The 19,851-nt window shown below is 32.3% G+C and overlaps 1 protein-coding gene across 1 annotated transcript in view; it reads right to left on the reverse strand.

Annotated features, from left to right (window-relative positions):
- The window catches only part of PDE3 (cGMP-specific 3',5'-cGMP phosphodiesterase 3), a 53,901-nt gene that overhangs the window by 17,455 nt on the left and 16,595 nt on the right, over positions 1-19,851 (reverse strand). Inside the window, exons 4-6 of the mRNA XM_051209832.1 lie at positions 16,678-16,800; positions 7,911-8,074; positions 5,570-6,290 (exon numbers count right to left, since the gene is read on the reverse strand). Of these exons, the coding sequence (XP_051073115.1) occupies positions 5,570-6,290; positions 7,911-8,074; positions 16,678-16,800 (1,008 nt within the window). The remainder of the gene's footprint in view (positions 1-5,569; positions 6,291-7,910; positions 8,075-16,677; positions 16,801-19,851) is intronic.

A 19,851-nucleotide genomic window follows, 5' to 3' on the forward strand; every position in this document is an offset into this window, starting at 1 on the left:
CAGCGATTACATCACTGCATCAACCATTCTATAATGCAAAAACGATTAGATGGACATCCCGAAACAATTTAAGTTAGACGATTATTGAAAAACTGTAAGCACCGTTAGATGCTAGCTCAGTGGAATATAGTTTAAGCGTTCGTGTTTGAGACCAGAGGTTCGTAGTTCAATGACCAGTGGGAGTTGTGGATGCTCACTATTAAAAAATCCCACACTAGTGCAGTGAACGAGAACACAGGTGTGGACAGTTGAATGTATTTGAGCACAAAATTACAGAACATCTTACTAAAATCTGAGGACCATACAATGAATAGTTGAAACCATGAGTTAATTGACGCTAGACCACCATGGAAAACCTGGAAGCACTGAACGGCCGTTCCGTCCTAGTATGGGACGCCTCAGCAGTGCACATCTATGATCATGCCCTCATGAGACTCAAACCAAGGACCTATCAGTCTCGCGAGCAAGCGCTTAACCATTAGACCACTGGGCCGGCATCCAACGGTGTTAATGTTTAACTTCAACCGATCCACGAAATTGCGCCACCTTACACCATTGTCTTCAGTGAGGTGATAACCCACAGCAGACCTGGTTGAACACTATTGGTCACGGCTTCTCACCAGAACTCCAGGAAATGCCTCTTGAAGTCAGTCACTAGTAAACAGATGATTATTTTAGTGATTTCAATAGTTGAAATCATTAGTCAATTGAAGCTAGACCACCATTGAAAACCTGGAAGCACTGAACGGCCGTTTCGTCCTAATATGGGACTCCTCAGCTTCAATTGACTCATGATTTCAACTATTGAAATTACTAAAATCTCCACAAAACCCCTTCTGATACAGTGAATACTTAATTTGCAAAATGTCAATCAATTGTCTCAAACTTCACTGCTCCTTTTGCACATATCAGTCAATCGTCTCAGACTTCAATGTTCCTGCATTCTCATACCAATTGCTTTCTGTTCCCGTTCTTTCCCCTCGATCTTCTTGAGCTTCTCCCGTCAGACATTTCATTCCTGACTAGCGTTATATACTACTTATGTCGATATAAGTAGCACACACCACACTAGGACGAAACAGTCATCTAAGGTTTCCAAGGAGGAAGGTGAAAGTAAGGAATGAATTGATCTGTGCCTTTGTAACAGATTTTGATTAATGTCAACCAACCTCGCTAACTACAACTACTGAAAGAGGTTATTGCGTGGACCTCAACCACGTAGATAGTCTCCACCTGTCTAAATGACTAACACCAATCGGTCATGGATTGAAGCTACGATTAAGCAATAAATTCTTTCATAGCTATCTCAAAGATTAGTTCCTATTTTTGCCATTAGTTAAAATGAAGGAATTTTAAGCTACAGAATAAACTAAGAAATGGTGAATTTGATGATATACTATGTTATGCTGTATTGATCAACTAACAAGTTATCAATGAACTGATTGATATGGTGTGATGTATTTCATGAGATCATATGTTTTTAGCCGATTCGGGGTTTACAAAATGGTAGTTAGGATTTCGATTAGATAAAACCTTTATTGAAACTCAATAATTTAGCGATAAGTTGGATGTACACGAAGCCTAATCATCTCAATAATAACTAGACATAATGAAAGACAGTAAATTGGTTGATAAGATTGTGAATGTTCATCGACTTAGATGGTTAAGAAGTGTATTACATATACTAAAACACTACCCACCTTGATGTGGAACGTTCGCTGGTGAAGGGTTAAGTTGGTAGAAAGCTAAAGGCGCCCAAACCAAAACGTAACATCAATTTGTGAAGTGAGATGCCAGCTATTAGACACCCACTACCTGGTTTGGATCCACGTGTTTATCGTAACCAATGTTCAGAGATGGTGGATGATACGGTTACGAATGAGTAGCAGTGAAGCAGATACATTCACAATTTATCTAGTCCTAGATCTTGAGTTCTAAACGTATTTTATACTTTTTATTCCATGAACGAATTCTTTCCTCTTGACTTATGTCATCTATGTTTAAGCTTGTTTTTACTATTGCTACTCCCACTACTTTGGTAATCATCTTACTAATTTCATCTTGCAGTACTGATATAGTGTGGCAACATGAAGTGATACATGTATTTGTCAGGTTCTACAATGGCTGAATAACTGACTAGTATCACCAATAAATCACATTTCAGTCAGTCAGCAACAACGTAGAACTTCGTGCATACGTGCATCAGTCCAAGTTGACATACAACATTAATACCGAGATTCAATTGTCGACTCAAATCCCATAGTGGTAGACGTAGTAAAAGTATAAGCAGTAATCGGAAACATTAGGCTTTGAACATGTTATTCAAGGAGTATAATCCAGTAAAATAAATTTGAAAAGAGAAAAAAACAAAGGGACATGAAGAATTCAGAAGATTAGAATTTGGCAGAACACAAACAGTGGATGCACCTGCGCCATTGCAAACGATTTTGAGCCATGTTATTCAAGGTCTCTAACCATCGGTTGCTATCGTCTCGCGGTCCTCAACAAGGTAGTCTACATCTACCAACATGGCTCACTCCACCTGTCAGTGACTTCATGGACTTGTGCCATGTTTTGGTCTGGCCGCCCCTAGCTTTCTTCCAGCCTACTCTTATACCATTAAACATCGCACGTCGAGGCAGTCGGTGGTCGGGCATACGTAACATATGTCCCAGCCATCTCAACTGATGAAGTTTCATTACTTCATCAATTGATTTGCCATCCTTACCTAGTACCCGTTTCCTAACAACTGCGTTACTTACTCGATGGTCCCAGGATGTACGAGCAATGTTTCGAAGACACCTATGATCAAATACTAGTAACCTACGAATATCCTCTGCACTTACCGGCCATGTTTCACTGCCATAAAGTAGGACGGAACGAACTGCTGCACAGTAAACATGTCTTTTAGTTGATAGACGAATATCTCGCCTACACCATAAATGACGCAAGTTGGCAAAACCTAGTCGAGCCTTCTGTATCCATGCTGAGATTTTGTCAGACACCAGACCACGAGGGCCAATGAGACTCCCAAGATAAGTGAAGCGGTTGACACGCTCAACTACTTCACTCCCTATCATTAGTTCGGGTGTCGATGCAACCCAATCCTTAAGCAACATTTTGCATTTCGAAGGGGAGAATCATATGCCGAACATGCTTGCATTGTTGCTTAGAGTGATCAGAAGACTGTATTTTGTCAGCGTCTTCACCAAATAAAACTATGTCATCAGCATATTCTAAGTCAACAAGTGAACCTCCCGGTACAAGTTCAACCCCTGGAAATTTAGATGAGGAAAGTGTTATCTCTAAAAGTACGTCGACCACAAAGTTGAACAAGAATGAGGAGAGTGGACAGCCCTGACGAACACCACTTGAGGTAATCAATTCTGATGACAGTTCGCCATAAGCTCTCACTCGACCAGTTGTGTTCGAGTAGAGAGCCTTTATAAGGTTAATGTACTTCTTTGGTACTCCTTTCAGTGACAAACACTGCCATAGAACCTCACGATCAACAGAGTCAAATACCACCTTAAGGTCGAGAAATACTACGATTGTGAGGCGTTTGAATGTGTGTCTATGTTCTAGGACTTGACGTAGTGTGAATATCTGGTTTATACAGCAGCTTCAAGTCATACTCATATCGTATGAAAGCTTAGTGATATATCATCAAACGATTTAAACTACAGGATTCAAATCCACAATCTGAATAGTTGAAAACTAAGTGAATAAATTATTAATCTATCATTCTTATTCATAATTCACCATTGAATAACTATCATTATTCAATTATGTAAATAAGAAGAAATGAAGTTTTTCAACTAACCTACAATCTGAACAGTTTTATATTAATATTATGAATTAGTATTGATTTTACAGTTTTCCTTCCTTTCATAAAAGAAAACAATAGTTAATAGGAAACGAAATCATTTTAGAGGGGAAAAAAGTGGTAAAAATAAACAATTTCAGGTCAAATGAAGATAGATAGACATAATTGGCAAGAAAAATAAATTATAACTTGGCATACAAATTATAACCCTAATAAAGATAAACTTATGAGTTAAAGTTGATAATGAAACAATTTAAATTTCAACTTTATAATAAATATAATTAACTAATTTTATTGTTCATTTTTAGTTGAATGAGAAAATTGCAAATCTAAGAAGAAGAAAAATGTTACTCTTTGTCTTTGACCCCTCCCCCCCTCAATATGATGGGTCAATCAAATATTGAGGTGATACAGTATTTCATAAGTTATGAGTGACTTGTTAATTTTAACAAGAAAATAGTGTTTAAATTATCTGTATGAAGTAGTGTAAACTGTTAACGGGTTCGAGGAATTTATTGAAAAGACTTGAGTCTAAGCTGTATGCTAGCTGGTGCTGGTTAGTAAGACATAGCTGGGATTTTTCTCAGCAACTAATACTATTTATAGAGTTTAAACTCACTCAATAAACTAAGCTATTCAAGTGATGACTGATTTGCTGTAAGACTGAAATATTTACATTAGGCAACTGCTAAGTAACATCAGAACATAGTGCACACGATGTCGAATCATTCAGAATAATGACTACATTGTAACTTGATCGATAGAATTCGATCAGTACAAGGCAAAAATGATACTGGTCGAACACTAGTCAATTCTAGTGGTGTAGATTTCTTAGGTTCAGTAATCGAAGTGGTAATGATAAGGTATTATATAGAAAAATATAGTTTGTGTAAAATCACTAATCATGAATTACAATGATTGTATAAAAAACACCTAATACATGAATATGACCGTGATAATTGAAGTGTTTTGTTTTTACATATTCCCAAAACAAAACTGTAGGTCATCCACCGGTCGGATATAATCCAGGAGCTATTTAGGTCATCGCTGAACTGATGACCGTGACAGAGATATGTGATGTCATGTATGAATTTCTTATTGTGGTGACCTAGTCAAGTTATTACTCACCAGAGCAGTCGTTTCTTGAAAGGTCCTAACATTTCAGAGGTATCAGTTGGAAAGTCGTAAGATTAAAGGAGAAAGTCTCCGATTGCAAAGGTCAGAAATTACTTCCAATCATGCAAACGTGTGGCAGAACGGAAATGTTGATCGTGAATAGCTAACATCTTCAAGGATGCTACCTCCTGGCAAATAGTAAAAGAGATTGGAGAAAATTCGGTCCTAGAAAAAACACACAAACACACCTTTAACGTCTTAGGAGTTTCCAGTGATAACATTTTTAAAAACATACAAAGTTTATACACTGGAAAATGTTCACACATGATCGGTATCATTTAGCCATTGATGATTACACTTTCATTTCGATAAGATCATATCAATAACAATTCAAATTCAATTAACATTCTTTAAGAAGAAATATCTTTTCAAGGTATGAACCGTCGAAGAGTTCAAATCGTTTCGTACCTCATCATAAGTAAAGCTGAGAAGTTACAAGATTGAAAAAAAAATTACTCAACAGATTTTTAATATTTCTAGTAGTGAGTAGTAACATGAAATAAACACCTATAAATATCATTATTATTTATCTATGGAAAAATTAAACAAAAAAATTATTACACAAACCTGTAGAAAAAATTCTTTGAATAAACAATCCACCCAGACATCAGCAACTAATGGTGAACGAATCTCATTTGATATATCGCATACTTTCAACAGTATCATTAAAAGTCTTAATAAATATTCAGGTTGTTGATTAATTAATGAAATTAATGAAGACTGGATTAGTGATGCATTAATATGACCATAATCATTATTATTAATATAATCGCCATTATTGTGATCACTGTCATTATCACCACCAAAATTAACAACGTTATTATTATTATTATTATTATTATTATTATTATTATTATTATTATTATTATTATCAACATGCTGATTGATACATGAATTATATTGGTCATATTTTTCTGTTCGATTTTGTCTGTCCACCCCTGTCTCATCATTGTCATTATGGTTAGATTGATGACGATGATGCTGATGATAATGATCATGGGAAGTTGTTAGTGTAGGCTGTTGTTGTGTAGGCGACGGTGATGAAGGATCAATATATGATGATAATAATTGAAGAGAAGGAAATATTGAATCAGGATTTTTCAACTCCCCTTGTTGACTATTATCACAACAAGAATGATCAATATTTTGGTGATTATGTTTTATACTAATACTACTACTACTCATATCCATAGATAATGACTGGCAATTCAAATAGACCTGTTTTCGTAAAACTTGAAATTGTGACAGACATTCTGAATGGATGGCCATATCTGTGCTTAAAATACATCTATGTGAATATATTTATATATACATATATATATATAAAATTTGAGAAAAAGGTAATTGCGTCACCATCAACCCCCCGGAACCCAATCCAAAAAAGAAATAGATTTCCAATGTTTTGATTGTTTCATTTTAAGAGGTATGAAATATGCAAAAGAAAAAGAAAATAATTGAGAGATAGAAAAAAAAACGACGTAACATTAGAATGAATTGTTTTGTCTTTTGTCAATTATATGAAAAGAGACCAAAAACATAAATTTCAACTCAATTTTTTCGCTCTCTCTCTCGCTCTCTCTATGTGAAACACCTTTTTTTTTTGCTAAGAGAAGAGAATATATCATGATAAATACGTCACATTATTCATTATTTGGTGAGATAGAAAATAAATTAAAATCAATAGACACTTGAATAAAAACACACACTCTACTCTTTAGAATAGATATTTCAAGAATACTGTGAACATATGACGAGGATAATAATAAGTAAGCAATGTTGAAGTGAAAACCTTACTCTTTTACTAAGATGATAAATCCATTAAAGTTAAACAACTGTTGAAAATCTAAAAGAAAAATACTGGAAAGTTGTTCGATGCTGTTGTCAGCAGATTTTTTTTGTTTGTTTTAAGTATAGCTATTTAGTCACAAGTTTATATTAAAATTGGATAGTAACTAGCAATGGAATATAGGATATGTGTTACATCGTATTTGAAACTAGTCAGCTAAGTGAATTTGAATCTGACTACCGTGTACAATCAGTCAGCTTAGTAGATAATGCGTTGAATGTTAAAAGTGAAAGGTATTGCGTTTCAGTATTAATGTGATGAACATGCAACACGGGGATGTAGTTATACCCAGTTTCAAATAGGATGAAAAGAACGTACTGTATTTGACTACTAGTCGCCCTACATCCACCACTATCCAACTTCAATATCTCCAAATTACAATGAGAAACAATAAGTGGTATATATATATATATATATATATATATATATATATATATCATAACTAATAAGTATATACGAGTCACATTCTGATTAGTTTGGTAACAACAAACAAAAATCAATAGAGTATATACATTTCTAAATTGTTTGTCCATTTTACCTGACCTTAAAAAATTTAATATCTTTTATTCATTTTTGCATTGGTTGCTTGAATCTTCCTATTGATGTTTAGGACTGCAATTGATCTTATTAGCATATGCGCATCCTGTACGGATTGACTCGATATTGCCGTAAGTCACAAGCATTATAAGCAGAGATAGGTGGTGGTTAGCAATGAAATCCAGGATGTGCGTTTCGTCCTATTTGGGTACTCGCCAGCTGGATTTACCTTCAATATCTTTTATGTTAAAATATTGATGAGAAAGAAATGTTTCACTAAATAAAAGCCTTACAGATATGGATAAAGACGTTAAAGAAAATAGATACAGACAAAGTTGACCTTAAATGTAAAATGGAATAATGAGAGTAAAAAAAAACAAATTATCGTTACAATAAAATACAAATGGCTCCATTATCTCACACGCATAAACAAAGTCCTAAGATATGGATGTTATGTTTAAGATAGAAAAAATGTACTTAACAAAAAGATAATAGTTGCATATATGTATATACAAATCGACAAACCTTATCACAGATCTACGAAAATGACGTGATTCATTTGGTGTTAATCCACTGATAATATTTGCCGTTGGATTGTTGTTGATAAGATCGAATGCTGTCATACAATGATGATTCTCCAATGGTGATATATCATTGTAACGTAGAGCAAGCCAAGTGCCAGCATTAATCTATTTAGATAATAATAATAATAATCTTTGTTACTTCATCAAATTCTTTCACTTAATTATGAATGTGATGAGAATATAAACGCTGGTATGTGTTGCGTAAAAAGTTAATTAAATATGTTTAATTGAGTGATTTATAGTGAGTTATTGTGGAAGGATAATTCAATGAAGAAAAAAATCAAACAAACAGATATTTCTCCATAGTATTACAAATTATATCATACGAAGATATTCAATGGAATTACCAAGCCTTTCGTTTCATTATCATATACTACTCAGTTGTAATAATAATAGTAGCAATAATGGAAAACAGTATAATTATTAATTGATTTGATTTACATATTTAACATTCAGATACTTAGAAAATAAAGCAAAATGAATGAAGAAACATTTGTTTGCAATTAACTTCACATTATCATTATCACTATAAATCCACACTACTATCATGTACGTATCTAGTCCAGACTTATAATTTCTGGCTGTTAATATTTCAATATTATAATTGATTAATCTCTGTTGATAAATGTACATCCTAAACGGATTTCCTCAATTTAATCATTCTAAATATTATAAAACTTACAATTAGAAGGCTATTACTAGGTAATTCACTTAGGATACACATATATCAACAGAGACTGGTCAACTATAGTCCTGAATATCACCAACAACAAATTATAAAACTTTATTAATAATGCCTTATTTGACATGATGGTTGGGCTTATATAACATGACGACCTAATCAATCTACATTGGCTTGAATATTCATCCTTTAGGTCTGACACCATACAACCCAGGTCGGTTGGACAGAAAATTAAAAGAAGCGAATTATGTGGTCAGAAAGTGAAATTGTGCTGTCGAATGTACATGTGTTTAACGTTATTAATGTATTTCCTTCAGATAACCAGCACATACAACAATGCTTCTATCACCACAACAAGAATGGGTTAAAAATAATTGACCATAAAAATATTACACCTCATATTATTTCATTAATTTTTGTAACCAGCATAAGGTCTGTAAAGTTTAATCTTTCCAAATATTAAAAAATAATAATTTATTCTATACTTAAGTTAAAAATAAACAATTGCATAATCTTGAACAATCTAATTAGTCAAACTATACGAATTAGTGTCGATAAAAAAGCAAAACAGTAAGGTTGTTAGTTTTATATGTTTCATCGTCATTCTCGCATAGACCAGTAGTCGATACATTTAAGAAACAGTTATTCATTCATTCATTCATTCACTCTCCAAAACTAAATTATAGTACATAAGAATTATGATATAATATGAATTATAGATTCTCAATCAACTAGGCTACTATTTAAAAAGATAAAAACAAATTATTGATTAGTAGTTAGCCGCTCAAGGTTATTTGTTTGTTCAAATTTTGGGACAAATAGTTGATTTTACCGGAAATTTTCCATTTCATCACCGTTAATGGATCATAATTATTTGTTTACATGAATTTATTTCGTTTTATTTATTTGTTATTTACCACTTGGTTATAATCTATCTATATGTATGATTTGAATATTTTCATCAACTTAATTACCGTTGAATATTACTATTATTATTATTATTATTATTATTATTATTATTATTAGTAGTAGTAGTAGTAGTAGTAGTAGTAGTAGTAGTAATAGTAGTAGTAGTATTGTTACTGTTGATTTAAACAAGAAAGATTTAGTCACCTACATCAAGAAGCAAGAAAATCACATACATTCAAACATGTAATGCTAATGATTATCGACTACTTGAAAAAAATAAATAATAATTGATAACATATTTGCAATTTTCATCTACCTACAAGAGTAAATAAATCATTCCTTATTATATTACTAGTAGTGGGGTAATATTAATATTAGTATTACGGTGATTATTAATGTAAATGTGTAAAATCAAATGTTATGACGTCAAAGTGAGAAAAAAAAGAAGGCTGAATGAGAGAGAAACACATAGCCAATCAAAATTCGACCTTGAATTTAAACTGACAGGCCTGAAGGGCATGTCTATCATTATAATTGCTAATAATAATACAACCAATATCATCATCATCATCGCTACGATCACCACCACTATCAAAATCTATCTTGATTTGCTTACGTCAATACAAATATTGTTGAATGAACTAAAGACTAAATGGTGACGCGTGTAAAATTTAACTGAGACACGATCAAATTGAATGTATCAACTAACTAGTTTACCTAGAAGAATATTTATCAACTCAAAAATCAATAATTATTTTAGGCTACCTAAACTAATCTTTTTCTCTCTCTCTCTCTTATTATGGAATAAAAAGAAAGAAAAAAAAAAAATTGAATGACTGATAGAATGATCCAGATCAGAGATTTTAACAAAATAAAAAAAAACACAATTTGCCTGATATCATAATATAAATTAAAAAAAGTTCAGACACATCATTTTGGGTTGGTAAGATAGAAAAGCTATTACGATATATGCGAGAGAGAGAGAGAGAGAGAAGAAAGAGAGTGGAAAGTATATATATATATATATATATGCATATTAATTGCGCTGAAATGATGCAATAAGTCCCTAAATGAGGACAAAAAAAACACAATCAACTTTAGTTTTTATCATGTTCTGCTTCTTGATTTTTTTTTCTAAAAAAGAACCATGTTCAAATGTTGAAATTAAAAAAAAAGGGTGGAGGTTGTAGCAATTAGTACGAGAAAACACATACGTAGAGAGTATGAGAAATAAACGTTGGTTAAAAGCAAAATACAAACAAGTTTATATAACCACTTTTTAGTACTTAAAATTAACTGAACTCTTAAGTAAATAGATTAAATAAGATTCGACGTCATTACACTGGTGTTTTACAGTTGATTAATACAAATCAGACTGTTACTTAATATTTATTATATTCTTAGAATTATAAAAAAGATAATAACTGCAACAAAAAAACACGCCTACCAATACAAATCAGTCTTAAAAGTAGGTTTCAAACGCAATTTGTAAAGTACATACATGAGTCGAAAGTTCATCAGAATTAATGTTATACGTATATAATATGAAACGATTATGCATTAATTGAAGGCTCGAAATGTTCAGAGGTTGTGATACAGGATCTACAGTCTACACCTACAAACATAATCACCTTGATAACATTTCAGTCAATTGACAGAATGTTCCTTCGAAAATTAGTCAGTTTCGAAAACAACGATGTACAATAGTGAAGTTTCACAAATCTTAGTTTTATGCTGGTGTTAACAATTCAACGGTCTTTTTTAAAAGTTATTCACGTCCGTAAGTTATATTTAACGACGGAATATAATAAACTACACATTGTATAAATGATTCGAAATAGAATAAAAAATGTTATTTGATTTGATTCCACAAGTTAAAGGAGTTGATAAGGACAAAGTGAATATGTTAGGTGGTTAAAAGTAGCCAGTATGAAACCATGGATTTAAGTTTTTGTGCTATTTGGTACTCGTTATAAAGAGATATCCATAATTTTGACAGAACTGATGCTGCATGTGAGATTAAAATCCGCGTCATTAGGTTTCACAGCTTTAGACGTTACTACTGATCTATTCAAGTCACAACTGACCTCATACAGGACTGAGATATATTTACAATTGATTGATCACTAAGTAGTGAGCAATTTCATGCTTATCTAGTCCTTTATCTGCGCTGTGATCGAGTTCTATCGATCAATTCTATATTTTAGAGTACTTGATAATACACTTTTGGAAATAAAAACTAAATCATATATGATAAATATTTATTGCGATGAATGGATATTGATCTATGGAATAACATACAATTGAATTAACTATTATGAAGTATTATACTGATAGAGAAAACATGAGAACATTAGATAGATGATGGGCACAGATATCATTCAATGTAGGACACGATATATACATATGCTAAATGAAATCGGATACGCTTCACATCATAGTAACAAGAAAATAATACAAGGGAAGATAAGGAACAAATGTATGCACACCATATTTTTGAACTATGTTGCCTAGAGTTTGCAAATACTGATCACAGTTATCTCGCCAAAGTCAATAATTATAAGGTTTGCACAGATCAATAGGAAAAGACTTCACAGACTGATGCTATATGTATGTCTTGAGTTAGTCACATACATCCTTTTTGTCCAAACTAATCGCCTAAAACTAGAAATGTATGCAAACTATAAATGTGTAACAGTTACCGCGCGCGAGATAGTGGACGAGCACTGATGAGGAATCCTATACTAGGACGAAACGGTCGTCCAGTGCTTCCAGGTTTTCAACAGTGGTTTAACATTGATTGATTCATGATCTCAATCAAAAAAATTATTCAATGGCAGTTTACAATTTCATCCCCAACAGTTTATCATTCTCACCTAATATTCTACGCCTAACGTAAGCAGTGATAAGACAATTTGATTACTTCTTCAACCAATTCTCTAATAAAAACTAACTAAAGTAAATTACAGGTTTAAGGTAATTGGAAAAAGAAACAGTTCACTAACCAACTGACTCCCATAAAAACTATTATTATTAACAATAACATTATTCGTTTGATGAGCTAATAATCAGTTTTGGGTTAATGAAGAAGCATATCGACTTTACGAAAAAAAGATGAAACTTATAACAGTGTATGTAGACACACACACACACACATATGCAAACATACAAAAATATACGTGCATCATTCTATAGGATAGTTTATCATCAGATCGATTTTTGATAATATCAGTTATAGAAGATTCGTTTTCTTTAAAGAGAAAAAAACAGTTAAATAAATCTGAAACTATCATCAAAAGAAGTTTATAAATAGGATACTCACTTATCTATATTATTATTATTATTATTATTATTATTATAAATTCATATGATACTATACAATTAGCCACTGCTGATACACTATACTTGTTTCATACTGATTATTAGATTAATTGGCATAGTTTTTAGTTAGTACAATAAAAAAAAACCCAGTGATTTTGTATAGAGAGGTTTAGATGAACAGAATGATCGGGGAAAAAAAAGAAAGAATCGAAACAGAAAAGAAGAGGAGAGACAAGGGATAAGAGTAATAACAACAACACTTGGACTCCATATGCCACTATTGGTTATCAGTTGTTAAACTGATTGAATTCAAATAAAAGATTTTTCTTTCATTGTTTGTCTTTAGCTTACATTCCATAATTATAGATTTGATAAAATTTATTTGCCACAAGGCAATGATAATCTTTACGATTATTATCACTATCACTAATATTATTACTAGTATTACTGTTATGAATCGATATTAATTGGAGGAAACCAATCGTGTCATTGTGCTACAACGGGATAAATGAGGAAAAAATTGAACTTCCGGAATCTTCCCATGAATGAATGATTTATAAATTCAAACTGTATGATCAGAAGTTTTCTATCTGATGTATTTTGTGTTTTGTTCTGGCTATCTGGAGAGTGAGTGTGAGAAAACAACATAATCGTTTAGTATTGATATAGGCTGTTTCCCACTATTATTACGTTATCGGTTAGCAGAAGGAAGTTGATACTAGATACACAATCTAAACGAATCAATCTGTACTCGGAAAAAACCAACATATCTGCTCTCTTGTATCAAAATTCGACTACACAGGCACCAAATAACTCAAGGAGTTGGTTTTTTTGTCATATCACGTTTTGTTGAAGGCTCCTCAAAAGTGAAAACTGGTGATTACATACAGGACATAGGAGCCTAGAACCTTTACATTTTATAAAGATAATGACAATTTAACACCAGTGAAATGAAAACTACAGTGGTATGTTTTTCGAGCTTCATTTTGTTTACGGTACTATAGAGCAACCGACATTCAAAGTCATCAGTAAGATTTGTCTTGCTGCTTATTCGGCTAGACTCCACCATTGATCACAACTTATCCCTTCTCTTTTCAAAATCAGTTAGTTTGTTAGAATAGTAGTACATTGTCAGGAAGTTAGGGGCAGACAAATCATGGACTATGAAGTCATTAACTGTTGGATTGGGCTATATTCGTAGATGGAGACCATCTCGGTTAGGGTCCAGTCAATTATTATGAACAATAGTTGGCGATATCAAGCGCCCAGGTTGGAGCAGGTGGTTAACTTAAGAGGGTACTATCTTCACTTTTAGCTTAACGGTCTAATTTATAAGCCAGTGAGTAATTGAGGAAATAAAATCTCACGATAGGTCTATAAGCTTTTTGCTCCCAAAGTACCCAGAAGCTCATGCTAACCATTAGTTTGGAATTAGGGCTTTCTAACTCCTCTGACGGGTTCCTCTGTAGTCATTAATCCGGCTTAAACCCCGGAGATTCGCTAGGTAAACAACACCATCAGCATAAAACAGTGAGTAGGATCTGAATGGCAGTGAGTATGTAGTGTCAGTTATCATGCCAAGCCCATATACCTTATTCTAGCTTTCGGATATCCCATTTTATTCATTCTACTTGAGCCATAACTTTGACCTTGTTATTTATTCGCTTATCAATCTAGACTGTTTTTATATGAGCGTATATATGTGTGCCCTTCCTATCCTATCAATCACATGTCTGTAGCTTAATTTCGTCTGACTATAAATATTGAGTAACGCTTGACTAAAATGGAGTTGGCTTCCCAGCCATCTTCCATACGTGTCATTTTTGCTTTGCTATGCTTCATTCGCTTCATGTACGGAATATATGTATTCTCAAGTCAATTCTCGTTATTCGACTTATTTAATTCCGTTATTGGACAACGCGATTTAAGTCGACGATGATATACGAGAAAAGGCGATAACAAACATCCATACGCTCTAAATAGGAGTCAGATCAAGCGGGCACAAAAAGTATAAATGAGTGGCCAAATGAGAGCATTTCTAGAGTACAATGAGTATTTCCCCACTCTCGGCCATATCAAGAAATATCTTCAAAAAAGATACATATTCACCATTGTTTACTTCTTTAAATGAAACCAATGAAAATAAATGTCTTTATGTACATCAGTCGTTTTAATAGTTTGCTAGGTAATAGTGTAAGTAAATTATAAAGCTTAATGCTTGCTTTTTAAACTATTACCTATCCACTAAATTGTTAATAAAAATAAGACTAATTCACATTCAAATTATGTTTGGTACTCTACAGAACACTTACAACTACTCCCTAGAAATTTTAAAATCGAGAAAAATTGTACAGCATAAAAATAGAATTGATGGTTCACTTCTATGGTCAGTTAAATTACAGAAGTCAAGGGTTTTATTTTGAAATGGTTATTAACAGTTTAAAAGTTTTGGGAACTTCTGCAAAACATATTCAAATTAATGATAATTTTATTATGTACTACAACTCATTATAGTTGTAAATGTTCCTTGAGAAGCATAGGAAAAAGGTCATATATAATGGATATTTAAAAATAACAAGACATACAATAGGTTTATTACATAAATTTTATTAAAATCGTGTGTGTTTAGTATATTTGATGTGAGGTTAGCAGTAGAATCCAGGGCAAGTGTATCATCCAATTTGGAACTCATCAGCAAGATGCATCCGCATCTTAGTGTTGGGGTCCATATCGGGACTTGAACGTGGTACTTTTCGCTCTATACGTCCGACGCATTATCCACTAAGCTACTGAATTTTCAATGTGTATGGAAGTATTAGTGGTGACTTGTAAATTCTTATTGTTGGTATTTGGGACTGTAATCGATTAATCTTTGTTGATAAATATACATCCTGAGCGTATTGGTTCCATATAGCGTTATGTAACGAGTTTAGTAATGTTGGGTTGTATGTTATTGTGCTATATTTCGTTATATCCTTACCAGTTGCAATCAGACTCATACAGATACTAGAGTAACAATGCTCATTAACTTGTTCATTTAGTGGGGAATTCAATACGTTGTACAAACTAACCAAACAAAGGAAGGTAATAAATAGATCTTCAATGTTTAAACAATATATAAGATACTGTTCTCTGACATTTCTATACGACATGGATGATAGTAAATGATTATGCAATGTTCACTCGTTGCATACATTTTCACCAAGTTAATTGAAATTTTAAACACTGAATTATAGAAGATCAGATGAGGATTTGTAGAAAGTTTGACTTCCATTTAAAAAAAAATATTTTAATGAAACATTTATACATATAACTTAATCGTACAACTACTAATAATAGTAGTAAAACCACTACTGCAAATACTTGTATTTTACATGATTTTCGTTATGAGTAAATATTTTATCCTAGTATGGGACTATTCTACAGCAATGTCCATGTGCGACTCCATTGGGAATCGAACCCAAGACCTTCAGGCCTCATGGTTAGTGTTTGATCTTTAGATCACTGATCTGGCATCTAATGGTTAACAAGTTTAAATTCAATCAAGTCGTGAAATTTTTAAATCATCCTATATTATTGACAAGTAACTGCCTTACATTCCATATCGTTGAACTCCACTCATCACGATTTCTTATTGAAACCCTATCTGAAAAAGGGAGGTGTCTGTAGAAATAACTTGATTTCATAGTTTACATTTACGAACTGATCTTGATTAGACAAATATACTATATCAAATAGGTTTATTTGAATCAAAATTTTAGAAAAAAAATTAATCAAATGATAATAATTTATTTACCTGGTAAGAGTTTGTAAAACCCGGATGATCAAGATCATGTGACAAAGCGGAGAACAATAGAATCAGTAAATCCACTGAGGATAAATACAATGGTAAATTTACCATTTTAATGATACAATACATCTGACAGAAAAGAGAAAAAAACAGGAAGTAAAAAGAGAACAGATAAAATACAATGGTTATAATGTTTTTTTCATAGTCGCTGTTTATAATATTCACTTATTTGTGTATCTCTCGTTTTATCATTTCGATCTCAATCAATAATATTTGTATAGGTAGACAGACGAAAAAAATATGAAAAAAAAATCGTGGTGAATAGTTATTTCAATTTATTGTATAATCACTTCATATATATTCCATAACTATTTTCTTTAGGGTATTACCTTGAAGAAGTCCAGACAATTTAGCCGGACGAAACGTTGAAATGATTTAACTTTCAATTGCTGAGATTATTTCAAATATAATTCATACATATAATGACTTTTCTGTACTCGGCACCCAATTTCTGTCAAACTATCTAATGGTTGTGACTTTGAATTTGAAGTTAATTCAATTCTCTCCAAGTGTTCGTGTGTTTTAATGAAGATTGTAGTGTTGTATTAGTATTCATCGATAATACTGATTAAATAGTATACTTGATTATACAATAATTAAAATAGTTATTCATTACGAGTATACAGTAGAGGTTAGTAATTAGCGAAAAATAAACCACTATCTATCTATGTATATATACGAATACATAAATGCACATAGAGTAGATGAATTCAATATTTGTCTTCTCTTAGATTTTGAGTTTACGAATCATATTATACTTTTCTATTGTTGAATCATATTGTATATATCTAATCTCTTATCATACCAGTAATATTGTAAATATTAGTTCTGTTACTCTAACATTTGTCTTGATAATTTTTATTTGGCTCTATTGATTTAATGTGACAAATTAAGCTAACGTACATAATTGACAGGTACTATGTTGCTCTTGATTAACTGATTGACTGATATTGTAAGAAAGTTGAGTTGAATGAAAGTAAACTGCAACTGTTTCGAAATTATTTTACGGAGAAACATGATATTTTAAACTATGCTCTTAGAAAATGATGCTTCAAATTAAATAAAATTTGTTGACTAAAACAAAATTGAGAAACTTTACAAAACTCATTTATTTACTATACAGACACAAAACATCTGACTAGAATCTGGTCGTCAGACTTCAGTGTTTATAAATACATTTTTTACGAGGTCATGAGTGTTTTAGAGCATTTGAACTATATATATATATATATATATATATATATATATATATATATATATATATATATATATATATATATATATATATGGATTGTTTGATGGGATGAAACGTGCATCCTGGGTTTCAGCGCTAGCCATTATCTAACTCTGCTTAAAATATTAGTTGTAATTTATTCCTGTTAATTGATATTCAGGTACCTAAACATGGTATTCCGATAGATACCAATCTGATAACAGCCTGGATGAACGCTTTAAAATATCCAGGATTGACTGAATTTTATTTGCTAATTGACAGAAGATTTGTTGTGGCCCAAAGCCGCCAATCAGAAGCAGCGAATTATCGATCGGACCAAGGACGCGTAAAACACGTGCGAGCAGCCTAGAGTCCTGATTGGTCTCGCTTCCTGTCTAGCCCAGCCAGTTAAGTTCAGAACACCAGTCTCAGCCTCTGCAATATGAATCACTATATTTCAAACATACTCAGTTTATATATCAATCAAACAGATCACAACGTAGCATAAAATAAAAAATAACACATTGTACAAAATTTGGCCAAATGTGGCTGTGAATGTGGGAGGCAATGATTAACAGACAGGACATAATTCAAGAATGGTAAAACTTATAATAATGGTTCATAGGTCAAAATAAAGCTTATAATAAGGGGAACATAAATATGACTAGTTTAGTTATTTAACAATTATATGATAAAAATATACGTTTAGTATTGGTCCATGAAAGGATCCCAAAGTTACCATTCATTAGGATTATTGGGACCTAACAGTTTTACAGTCTGAAAATATTTCCATATAAAGTGTTCGTATTCCATGCTCAACTTACATCTTGTAAGAAGGCATTTTTCATGTATCAATTCAAATCTCAAAAACATAACTCACATTCAGTATAACACATGCAGACCTACAGTGAGAAAATATGCATATTTGTACTAATCTCATAGACAAACTGATAGTGTAAACACTGAAGATCGGTGTAAGTAAATGTTAGTTTCATCGAAGAAATGAAATAAATATAAGCATTTCGGTAACTAAAAACATCTGTTGCTCAATGTGATAAGTGGATTTCTTTTAGCAAGCTATTTAAAAACTCTGGTTTATCCAACTTTTTTTCGAAAGCTATGTAGTTGATATTATGCATATGTACTGTTATTTGCTATATTAAATACTGCTACAAGATTACAAATTAAGAGAAAAATTCACAACATGAATTCAGGCTATTTAAAAATGATTCATTATCTTACAGAGGAAGAATGAAAAGAAAAACAGAATATTTTGGCTAACCAGTGACGATAATATGGTGAAAGCATGTGTGTGAGTTGTGGTGTATGCTACTTATGTCTGTCGACATAAGTAGTATGTAACACATATCAGAAGTGGAGGGCCTGACAACAGAAGGTTGAGAAGATTAAATTGAAGAGAACAGAAATATAAACAAATAATAACTGTGGTAACAACAGAAATGGAGGAACGATGAAGCATTTGAGAAACAATTTATAGAAAATGTGCAAATGACGTATTTAATGTATGATTTTCTTATTTTATCAAGACATTCTATAATTTTGCAATAAACAATGAGTTCTCATTCACTACAGTGTGAGTATATGTGGCATTTTATAGAGTAATCATCTAGTGTGATACTGAAAACTAACTGCTATCTGTGCACATACGACATTTCAAGGTCAAAATTTACGCCAGAAATTATAACTGAAGTAAGCTGTTAGACGAATTCGGTTAAGCACTTAGTGAAGACCCCATTAGCCTAAATGTCCCTGTTTGTGTCAGAATGATAATCGTATATACACCTATGATTTGTGTATATTATGGTTCGGTTTAGCAATTAAGCCTTCCCACTCATTTCACTCTTGTCATTTGTACTGTAGGTATATAGTAACTGAATCACACTACT

Source organism: Schistosoma haematobium, chromosome 1 (genome assembly GCF_000699445.3).
Source record: "Schistosoma haematobium chromosome 1, whole genome shotgun sequence".
NCBI lineage: Eukaryota > Metazoa > Platyhelminthes > Trematoda > Strigeidida > Schistosomatidae > Schistosoma > Schistosoma haematobium.